We start from the raw sequence: 12,454 nt of genomic DNA, 5'->3' as shown, positions 1-12,454 counted from the left end.
CAGAGTACAGAGATGGGTGTATAAGTAAATGTGGGTGTACATAGTACAGAGATGGGTGTATAAGTAAATGTGGGCACACATAACCCAGAGATGGGTGTATAAGTAAATGTGGGTACACAGAGCCCAGAGATGGGTGTATAAGTAAATGTGGGTACACAGAGCCCAGAAATGGGTGTATAAGTAAATGTGAGTGTACATAGTACAGAGATGGGTGTATAAGTGAATGTGAGTACACATAGCCCAGAGATGGGTGTATAAGTAAATGTGGGTACACATAGTACAGAGATGGGTGTATAAGTAAATGTGGGTACACAGACCACAGATATGGGTGTATAAGTAAATGTGGGTACAGGTTAGGTTACTAATGTATGTGTCATAGAGGATTAATCTAATGATCTTTAATTCTCTACTTGGTATAGATTTATGTAAGTAAAATGACCAAGAAGATAAACACATGGATCGGTCTCACAGAAGTGAGCGGCAGCTGGAGATGGGTGGATGGGACGTCCTATGACACGGCACCAAAGTAAGATGTTGATCTAAAAACATCTCAGGTTACAGGTTCAGCCCAACATGAAAATTGCTCATTACAAAAACAGTGGGTTATATATTATCTTAATATCATTATCTGCTCTCACTTAATATTGAACCAGTATCAGTGTCAACGTATTAGATCATCATCCGATACACCTTTATTTAGAATGTCATTAACATGGTAAATAATTGTTTCTAGTTCAAAATAATACCATAAACACAGAACTTTTTATAATGTGTAGTATGAGGCAGGATAATGGAGTATTATAGAATGTGTAGTATGAGGCAGGATAATGGAGTATTATAGAATGTGTAGTATGAGGCAGGATAATGGGGTATTATAGAATGTGTAGTATGAGGCAGGATAATGGGGTATTATAGAATGTGTAGTATGAGGCAGGATAATGGAGTATTATAGAATGTGTAGTATGAGGCAGGATAATGGAGTATTATAGAATGTGTAGTATGAGGCAGGATAATGGAGTATTATAGAATGTGTAGTATGAGGCAGGAAAATGGAGTACTATAAAATGTGTAGTTTGGGGCAGGATAATGGGGTATTATAGAATGTGTAGTGTGAGGCAGGATAATGGAGTATTATAGAATGTGTAGTATGGGGCAGGATAATGGAGTATTATAGAATGTGTAGTATGAGGCAGGAAAATGGATTACTATAAAATGTGTAGTTTGGGGCAGGATAATGGGGTATTATAGAATGTGTAGTATGAGGCAGGATAATGGAGTATTAGAGAATGTGTAGTATGAGGCAGGATAATGGAGTATTATAGAATGTGTAGTATGAGGCAGGATAATGGAGTATTATAGAATGTGTAGTATGAGGCAGGATAATGGTGTATTATAGAATGTGTAGTATAAGGCAGGATAATGGAGTATTATAGAATGTGTAGTATGAGACAGGATAATGGAGTATTATAGAATGTGTAGTATGGGGCAGGAAAATTTAGTACTATAGAATGTGTAGTATGGGGCAGGATAATGGGGTATTATAGAATGTGTAGAATGAGGCAGGATAATGGAGCATTATAGAATGTGTAGTATGAGGCACGATAGTGGAGTATTATAGAATGTGTAGTATGAGGCAGGATTGTGGAGTACTATAGAATGTGTAGTATGAAGGAGGATAATGGAGTATTATAGAATGTGTAACATGAGGCAGCATAATGGAGTATTATAGAATGTGTAGTATGAGGCAGAATAATGGCGTATTATAGAATGTGTAGTATGACGCAGGATAATAGAGTATTATAGAATGTCTAGTATGAGGCAGGATAATGGAGTATTATACAATGTGTAGTATGAGGCAAGATAATGGAGTATTATAGAATGTGTAGTATGTGGCAGGATAAGGGAGTAACATAGAACGTGTAGTATGAGGCAGGATAATGAAGTATTATAGAATGTGTAGTATGTGGCAGGATAAGGGAGTAACATGGAACGTGTAGTATGAGGCAGGATAATGGAGTATTATAGAATGTGTAGTTTGGGGCAGGATAATGGGGTATTATAGAATGTGTAGTATGAGGCAGGATAATGGAGTATTAGAGAATGTGTAGTATGAGGCAGGATAATGGAGTATTATAGAATGTGTAGTATGAGGCAGGATAATGGAGTATTATAGAATGTGTAGTATGAGGCAGGATAATGGTGTATTATAGAATGTGTAGTATAAGGCAGGATAATGGAGTATTATAGAATGTGTAGTATGAGGCAGGATAATGGAGTATTATAGAATGTGTAGTATGGGGCAGGAAAATGGAGTACTATAGAATGTGTAGTATGGGGCAGGATAATGGGGTATTATAGAATGTGTAGAATGAGGCAGGATAATGGAGCATTATAGAATGTGTAGTATGAGGCACGATAGTGGAGTATTATAGAATGTGTAGTATGAGGCAGGATTGTGGAGTACTATAGAATGTGTAGTATGAAGGAGGATAATGGAGCATTATAGAATGTGTAGTATGAGGCACGATAGTGGAGTATTATAGAATATGTAGTATGAGGCAGGATAATGGATTATTATAGAATGTGTAGTATGAGGCAGGATAATGGAGTATTATAGAATGTGTAGTATGAGGCAGAATAATGGCGTATTATAGAATGTGTAGTATAAGGCAGGATAATAGAGTATTATAGAATGTCTAGTATGAGGCAGGATAATGGAGTATTATACAATGTGTAGTATGAGGCAAGATAATGGAGTATTATAGAATGTGTAGTATGAGGCAAGATAATGGAGTATTATAGAATGTGTAGTATGAGGCACGATAGTGGAGTATTATAGAATGTGTAGTATGAGGCAGGATTGTGGAGTACTATAGAATGTGTAGTATGAAGGAGGATAATGGAGTATTATAGAATGTGTAGTATGAGGCAGGATAATGGAGTATTATAGAATGTGTAGTATGAGACAGGATAATGGAGTATTATAGGATGTGTAGTATGGGGCAGGATAATGTAGTATTATAGAATGTGTAGTATGAGGCAGGAAAATGGAGTACTATAAAATGTGTAGTTTGGGGAAGGATAATGGGGTATTATAGAATGTGTAGTATGAGGCAGGATAATGGAGTATTATAGAATGTGTAGTATGGGGCAGGATAATGGAGTATTATAGAATGTGTAGTATGAGGCAGGAAAATGGAGTACTATAAAATGTGTAGTTTGGGGCAGAATAATGGGGTATTATAGAATGTGTAGTATGAGGCAGGATAATGGAGTATTAGAGAATGTGTAGTATGAGGCAGGATAATGGAGTATTATAGAATGTGTAGTATGAGGCAGGATAATGGAGTATTATAGAATGTGTAGTATGAGGCAGGATAATGGTGTATTATAGAATGTGTAGTATAAGGCAGGATAATGGAGTATTATAGAATGTGTAGTATGAGACAGGATAATGGAGTATTATAGAATGTGTAGTATGGGGCAGGAAAATGGAGTACTATAGAATGTGTAGTATGGGGCAGGATAATGGGGTATTATAGAATGTGTAGAATGAGGCAGGATAATGGAGCATTATAGAATGTGTAGTATGAGGCACGATAGTGGAGTATTATAGAATGTGTAGTATGAGGCAGGATTGTGGAGTACTATAGAATGTGTAGTATGAAGGAGGATAATGGAGCATTATAGAATGTGTAGTATGAGGCACGATAGTGGAGTATTATAGAATATGTAGTATGAGGCAGGATAATGGAGTATTATAGAATGTGTAGTATGAGGCAGGATAATGGAGTATTATAGAATGTGTAGTATGAGGCAGAATAATGGCGTTTTATAGAATGTGTAGTATGAGGCAGGATAATAGAGTATTATAGAATGTGTAGTATGAGGCTGGATAATGGAGTATTATAGAATGTGTAGTATGAGGCTGGATAATGGAGTATTATAGAATGTGTAGTATGAGGCAGGATAATGGAGTATTATAGAATGTGTAGTATGAGGCAGGATAATGGAGTATTATACAATGTGTAGTATGAGGCAAGATAATGGAGTATTATAGAATGTGTAGTATGAGGCTGGATAATGGAGTATTATAGAATGTGTAGTATGAGGCTGGATAATGGAGTATTATAGAATGTGTAGTATGAGGCAGGATAATGGAGTATTATAGAATGTGTAGTATGAGGCAGGATAATGGAGTATTATAGAATGTGTAGTATGAGGCAGGATAATGGAGTATTATAGAATGTGTAGTATGAGGCAAGATAATGGAGTATTATAGAATGTGTAGTATGTGGCAGGATAAGGGAGTAACATAGAACGTGTAGTATGAGGCAGGATAATGAAGTATTATAGAATGTGTAGTATGAGGCAGGATAATGGAGTATTATAGAATGTGTAGTATGTGGCAGGATAAGGGAGTAACATGGAACGTGTAGTATGAGGCAGGATAATGGAGTATTATAGAATGTGTAGTATGAGGCAGGATAATGGAGTATTATAGAATGTGTAGTATGAGGCAGGATAATGGAGTATTATAGAATGTGTCGTATGAGGCTGGATAATGGAGTGTTATAGAATGTGTAGTATGAGGCAGGATAATGGAGTATTATAGAATGTGTAGTATGAGGCAGGATAATGAAGTATTATAGAATGTCTAGTATGTGGCAGGATAAGGGAGTAACATGGAACGTGTAGTATGAGGCTGGATAATGGAGTATTATAGAATGTGTAGTATGAGGCAGGATAATGGAGTATTATAGAATGTTTAGTATGAGGCAGGATTGTGGAGTACTATAGAATGTGTAGTATGAAGGAGGATAATGGAGTATTATAGAATGTATAGCATGAGGCAGGATAGTGGAGTATTATAGAATGTGTAGTATGAGGCAGGATTGTGGAGTACTATAGAATGTGTAGTATGAAGGAGGATAATGGAGTATTATAGAATGTGTAGTATGAGGCAGGATAATGGAGTATTATAGAATGTGTAGTATGAGGCAGGATAATGGAGTATTATAGAATGTGTAGTATGAGGCAGGATAATGGAGTGTTATAGAATGTGTAGTATGAGGCAGGATAATGGAGTATTATAGAATGTGTAGTATGAGGCTGGATAATAGAGTATTATTGAATGTGTAGTATGAGGCAGGATATTGGAGTATTATAGAATGTGTAGTATGAGGCTGGATAATGGAGTATTATAGAATGTGTAGTATGAGGCAGGATAATGGAGTATTATAGAATGTGTAGTATGAAGCAGGATAATGGAGTATTATAGAATGTGTAGTATGAGACAGGATATTGGAGTATTATAGAATGTGTAGTATGAGGCAGGATAATGGAGTATTATAGAATGTGTAGTATGAGGCAGGATAATGGAGTATTATAGAATGTGTAGTATGAGGCAGGATAATGGAGTATTATAGAATGTGTAGTATGAGGCAGGATAATGGAGTGTTATAGAATGTGTAGTATGAGGCAGGATAATGGAGTATTATAGAATGTGTAGTATGAGGCTGGATAATAGAGTATTATTGAATGTGTAGTATGAGGCAGGATATTGGAGTATTATAGAATGTGTAGTATGAGGCTGGATAATGGAGTATTATAGAATGTGTAGTATGAGGCAGGATAATGGAGTATTATAGAATGTGTAGTATGAAGCAGGATAATGGAGTATTATAGAATGTGTAGTATGAGACAGGATATTGGAGTATTATAGAATGTGTAGTATGAGGCAGGATAATGGAGTATTATAGAATGTGTAGTATGAGGCTGGATATTGGAGTATTATAGAATGTGTAGTATGAGGCAGGATAATGGAGTATTATAGAATGTGTATTATGAGGCAGGATAATGGAGTATTATAGAATGTGTAGTATGAGGCAGGATAATGTAGTATTACAGAATGTGTAGTATGAGGCAGGATAATGGAGTATTATAGAATGTGTAATATGAGACAGGATAATGGAGTATTATAGAATGTGTAGTATGAGGCAGGATAATGGAGTATTATAGAATGTGTAGTATGAGGCAGCATAATGGAGTATTATAGAATGTGTAGCATGAGGCAGGATAATGCAGTCTTATAGAATGTGTAGTATGAGGCAGGATAATGGAGTATTATATAATGTGTAGTATGAGGCAGGATAATGGAGTATTATAGAATGTATAGTATGAGGCAGCATAATGGAGTATTATAGAATGTGTAGCATGAGGCAGGATAATGGAGTATTATAGAATGTGTAGTATGAGGCAGGATAATGGAGTATTATAGAATGTGTAGCATAAGGCAGCATAATGGAGTATTATAGAATGTGTAGTATGAGGCAGAATAATTTTGTATTATAGAATGTGTAGTATGAGGCAGGATAATGGAGTATTATAGAATGTGTAGTATGAAGCAGGATAATGGATCATTATAGAATTTGTAGCATGAGGCAGCATAATGGAGTATTATAGAATGTGTAGTATGAGGCAGAATAATGGCGTATTATAGAATGTGTAGTATGAGGCAGGATAATAGAGTATTATAGAATGTGTAGTATGAGGCAGGATAATGGAGTATTATACAATGTGTAGTATGAGGCAGAATAATGGCGTATTATAGAATGTGTAGTATGAGGCAGGATAATAGAGTATTATAGAATGTGTAGTATGAGGCAGGATAGTGGAGTATTATAGAATGTGTAGTATGAGGCAGGATAATGGAGTATTATACAATGTGTAGTATGAGGCTGAATAATGGAGTATTATAGAATGTGTAGTATGAGGCAGGATAATGGAGTATTATAGAATGTGTAGTATGAGGCAGGATAATGGAGTGTTATAGAATGTGTAGTATGAGGCTGGATAATGGAGTAATATAGAATGTGTAGTATGAGGCAGGATAATGGAGTATTATAGAATGTGCAGTAAGAGGCTGGATAATGGAGTATTATAGAATGTGTAGTATGGGGCAGGATATTGGAGTATTATAGAATGTGTAGTATGAGGCAGGATAATGGAGTATTATAGAATGTGTAGTATGAGGCAGGGTAATGGAGTGTTATAGAATGTGTAGTATGAGGCAGGATAATGGAGTATTATAGAATGTGTAGTATGAGGCAGGGTAATGGAGTGTTATAGAATGTGTAGTATGAGGCAGGATAGAGGAATGTTTTAGAATATGTAGTATAATGCAGGATAATGGAGTATTATAGAATGTGTAGTATGAGGCAGCATAATTGAGTATTATAGAATGTGTAGTATGAGACAGGATAATGGAGTATTATAGAATGTGTAGTATGAAGCAGGATAATGGCGTATTATAGAATGTGTAGTATGAGGCAGGGTAATGGAGTGTTATAGAATGTGTAGTATGAGGCAGGATAGAGGAATGTTTTAGAATATGTAGTATAATGCAGGATAATGGAGTATTATAGAATGTGTAGTATGAGGCAGCATAATTGAGTATTATAGAATGTGTAGTATGAGACAGGATAATGGAGTATTATAGAATGTGTAGTATGAAGCAGGATAATGGAGTATTATAGAATGTGTAGTATGAGGCAAGGTAATGGAGTATTATAGAATGTGTAGTATGAGGCAGGGTAATGGAGTGTTATAGAATGTGTAGTATGAGGCAGGATAGAGGAATGTTTTAGAATATGTAGTATAATGCAGGATAATGGAGTATTATAGAATGTGTAGTATGAGGCAGCATAATTGAGTATTATAGAATGTGTAGTATGAGACAGGATAATGGAGTATTATAGAATGTGTAGTATGAGGCAGGATAATGGAGTATTATAGAATGTGTAGTATGAGGCAGGATAATGGAGTATTATAGAATGTGTAGTATGATGCAGGATAATGGAGTATTATAGAATGTGTAGTATGAGGCAGGATAATGGAGTATTATAGAATGTGTAGTATGAGGCATGATAACGAAGCGTTATAGTATGTGTAGTATGAGGCAGGATTGTGGAGTACTATAGAATGTGTAGTATGCGGGAGGATAATGGAGTATTATAGAATATGTAGTATGATGCAGGATAATGGAGTATTATAGGATGTGTAGTATGAGGCAGTATAATTATCATCATCATTTATTTATATATCGCCAACATATTCCGTATCGCTTTACAATTGGGGACAAACATAATAAACTAATTATGCAAACTGGGTAAAACCGACAAAGAGGTGAGAAGGCTGCTCACAAGCTTACAATCTATGGGACAGTGGGAGATTGACACATGAGGTTAAGTCTACATTTTGCATTTTGGCCCAGCTAGACTGCAAATGTAAAATTGACCTCATAAGCTAAATGATCCTGTCACACAACAATGTTGTTGTCTTGTGTGAAATTGTGTAACAGGTTAAAGGTGTAGAGTTAAGAGGGTTTTTGAGGAATATTATAAGCTTGACTGAAGAGGTGGGTTTTCAGAGAACGCTTGAAAGTTTGTAGACCAGAGGAAAGTCATATTGTGCAAGGGAGAGAATTCTATAGAGTGGATGCAGCCCGAAAAAAGTCCTGTAACTGGGAATGGGAGGATGTAATGAGGGTGGATGAGAGATGCAGATCTTGGTTAGAACGGAGTTGCCGAGTTGGGACATATTTTGAGACAAGAGAGGAGATGTATGTTGGTGCAGCTTTGTTGATGGCCTTATGGGTTTGTAAAAGTATTTTATATTGGATTCGGTAGAAGACAGGCAGCCAGTGTAGAGACTGACAGAGTGATTCAACAGAGGAATAACGATTTGCAAGGAAAATCAGTTTTGCCGCACCATGCAAAATAGATTGTAGAGGTTTGAGTCTTTTTTTGGGGAAGACCAGTAAGGAGGGAATTGCAATAGTCGATGCAGGAGATAAGTGCATGAATTAAGGTTTTAGCAGTGTCTTGTGTCAGTTATGTGCGAATTCTGGAAATGTTCTTTAGATGTATGTAACATGATTTAGATATAGAGTCAATGTGGGGAACAAAGGATAGGTGTGAGTCAAGGATTACACCTAGGCAGCGAGCTTGTGGGGTGGGATTTATGGTCATGTTATCAACAGAGATAGAAATGTCAGGTATGCTCTTGTTGGTGGGTGGATAATGGAGTGTGCTAGAACGTGTAGTATGAGGCAGCATGATGATGTATTATAAAATATGCAGTGTAATAATAGAATATAATTTAAGGTTTTAGTATTTGGCAGATGGGTAGGGAAGTCATTGAAGTATGAAAATATTTTGACAAATGGCTATGACTGAAATTCTTAAAATTCCTTCCCGTCATCCACTTGACTCTTTATTGCTAGTGAATATGGGGCAATTTAGACATGTAACAAGTCATTGTTATTTATTGCAGGTTTTGGGTGGACAATGAGCCTAATGATCATCCTCATGGTCTTGCAGGAACTGAGGACTGTGCTCACATTAGATACGGTGACCGATGGAATGATGAGCGCTGCTCTCAGAGTTATCAGTACATATGTGAATTGGAAACTTCATGATGCAACTAATTTTGGAGAATCAAAAAACAAACATGCGTAAAGTAGTCAAAAGTTCTGTTAGTGAACTTTTAAAACAACAAGAATAAAAAGTATATACTTATTTGTATTGTGATGTGATTCCTATATCCTTATTCTTTTTTTTTTCACAAATCTCATACAGTCGCCATAAAAAGGAAAGAACAAAAAACAATAATAGTGCAATACTGCAAATAAATTGAATACACAGCAAAACACTTAAATTGTTGTAATGTTCATCTTGTCGCTAACAATAAATATTGTCCAATACAATTATTGTGGTTCCAAAGCACAAAGAGATTTAATATCAAAAGAGAGCATAATAACCGCAAGCCATAATGATACATAAAAGGTATAACATAATACAAGAAAGTATAAACCGAAAACATTACAATATGCAAGTGCCCCTGGGCCCAGGTCCATATTCAGTCTTGTAGTCTTCAGTCAGGAAGAGAGTTTAATACTGGCCCAGGCCTTGCTTGTATACAGTTTGAATTAACATAAACAGTGATGATGTCACGAAAATAGACAGATAACACTAAGAGTCACAGTTACCCTTACTGTAGTATTATCTATGTATAAATCTTAATCATCATCACCATTTATTTATATAGCGCCAGTGGTTCCGCAGCGCTGTACAGAGAACTCACTCACATCAGTCCCTGCCCCATTGGGGCTTACAGTCTAAATTCCATAACATACCCACACACACAGAGATACAGACACACAGACTAGGGTCAATATGTTAGCAGCCAATTAACCTACCAGTTTGCTAATAAATAAATATGGATTGTAACCTTAATAAATGTGTACTATTTACAAAATGTAAATGTGTGTGCTGTTCAGCCATGAAATTGTGTCATTACACGTGGTGTACTAATCGCATGGTAAACCAATATTAATTTAGCCGACTTCATCCAATTATTTACCTTCCACAATGTTAATTAATGAGACATAGACAATAATCGATTTGGAACAATAGTGATTAAATATATGTGTGTATCTGAATGCGAGCAAACACACATATACAAAAACTGAACTGATAAAAAGGAAAACTATGAAGTTAATTATGTCACAGCTGTTTGTAAAGGACCTTGGTAATGTCCCTACTGACATAGAGATTACAATATCTTTAAACAGCGCTGTCCATAATCATAAAATGTGGGTAATAGTAATGCCTATAAAAATAAATATAATTTGAGTATTTATGTAAAATATCTCAATTTGGAAGAATACAAATAAATATTAAATATTAAATCATGTATAGCCAATCAAAGTCCATTTGGGCACAGCAATGGAAAGAGTGGAAAAAGACAGTTCTCTATAACAAGACACCAATTTTATAACACAAATGGACAAAAGCTGAACAAACCATGGTATTGAAAATAAACAATAATTTAAATGAAAAACAATCAAAACAAATCCAATAGGGACAATTATTCCATTCACACATTAAAAGTAAATGGAGAGCTTACATCACAGACATATTGTAAATGTAAATAACCTTTCAAACCTTTGATGTCAATCCAGGAATGATTAATACATACTCCGTGGTAGCCATGTTGTGCTGTATGCACTGATTGAACACTTGCTGTCGTCCAGATGTTTTTCCAGTCGTCAGGCAGGGAGATTGATAGCTCACTCGCTCCCTATAGTTGAGTTATGCTGCAGACTTACGCACAAAAGGTATTTAACCATTGGTATAGTTGGTATATGATAAAGGTGATAGTAAGCTTGTTCCTCTGGTATAGTTTGATATGAATATGGATGTATTAACAGAACAGTCTCAGCGGAGTGTGGGTCTGTACAGCCTTTCTGTCTGGCACATTTCTCTCAAGCTTTTTCAAAGACAATGAGGGAGACTCATCCAAACTCTCTTATATGGGTGGTCAGTGTCGGACTTGGGTATGAAGGGCCCATCAGAGAAATGTAATGGTAGGGGCCCATATAAAGTGTCTGGGCTACAACTTGAGTGGAATGGCCAGACACCAGATGGCATGTGACCAGCCGACATAGAAGTGCGGCCAGCCATTAGCGGGGAAGTGGATCAATGGATACTAACTTGGGAGCATTGATAATAAAGATCCCCAAAATGTTAACCCATGATATTGAGGCCTTTTCACCCTCCACTTTATTGGGCACTATAAATGATAAATTAGCCTTGGAAATGTTGGAGGAGATCTGAAGACATAAAAGTTGACAACAAGTCTGTATTGAAAAAGAGATCATCTTTTTTACCAGACATATTTGTTATTTAGAAGAGGTCATCTAGAGTATCTCTAATAGATGATTGTAGACTTAAGACATATGATCGTAAATGTTGGTCTACATATCTACTTGCTTTTTCTGAGAATTCTCCAATCCCCAAAATGATCGGTCTTCCTAGAGGATTCTTCTCGTCTTTATATATTTTTAGAAGTACATATATTGTTGGGACTTTTGGGTTTTCTACACTAAGGAAATCATAGTCTTGTTTAGTTAAGATCCCTCCATGAAATGTTTTATTGATCATGGTATTGTATATGCTCACAAAATTTGCTGTGGATTTATTATCAAATGTTTGTAGCAGGCGGTATTATTAAGTTGCCGATATACTTCTGCCACATATTTGTCTCTTGGCCACAGTACAATATTTCCTCCCATGTCAGAAGGCTTTATTACAATGTCCTCCCAACTCTCTATTTCCTTCAGGGCTTTAATTTCTTCTTTATTTAAGTTTCCTTTGATAATTTGATTGGTTCGAGATTTTTCATATAATTTGTCTAGATCTTTGGAGACCAAATCAACAAAATTTTTACTTGTGGGCATATGGAGATATCATCATCATCAACATACATTTATATAGTGCCAGCAAATTCCGTAGCGCTTTACATTTGGGAACAAAGATTAATAAAACAATACTGGGTAATACATCTATAGGACAATGGGAGTTAGAAACACAAGGGCATGTGCTACATC

General features: G+C 36.0%; 1 protein-coding gene across 1 annotated transcript in view; it reads left to right on the top strand.

Moving 5' to 3' along the window:
• The window catches only part of LOC142149663 (asialoglycoprotein receptor 1-like), a 32,711-nt gene extending 23,198 nt beyond the window's left edge, over window positions 1-9,513 (top strand). Inside the window, exons 6-7 of the mRNA XM_075204977.1 lie at window positions 420-526; window positions 9,337-9,513. Of these exons, the coding sequence (XP_075061078.1) occupies window positions 420-526; window positions 9,337-9,481 (252 nt within the window). The 3' untranslated portion in view covers window positions 9,482-9,513. The remainder of the gene's footprint in view (window positions 1-419; window positions 527-9,336) is intronic.
• The last annotated feature ends 2,941 nt before the right edge of the window (window positions 9,514-12,454 follow it).

This window comes from Mixophyes fleayi, chromosome 4 (assembly GCF_038048845.1).
Source record: "Mixophyes fleayi isolate aMixFle1 chromosome 4, aMixFle1.hap1, whole genome shotgun sequence".
In the NCBI taxonomy this organism is placed as follows: Eukaryota; Metazoa; Chordata; class Amphibia; order Anura; family Limnodynastidae; genus Mixophyes; species Mixophyes fleayi.
The sequence above is the reverse complement of the archived record's forward strand: the minus strand, read 5'-3'. Positions and strand labels throughout refer to the sequence as shown.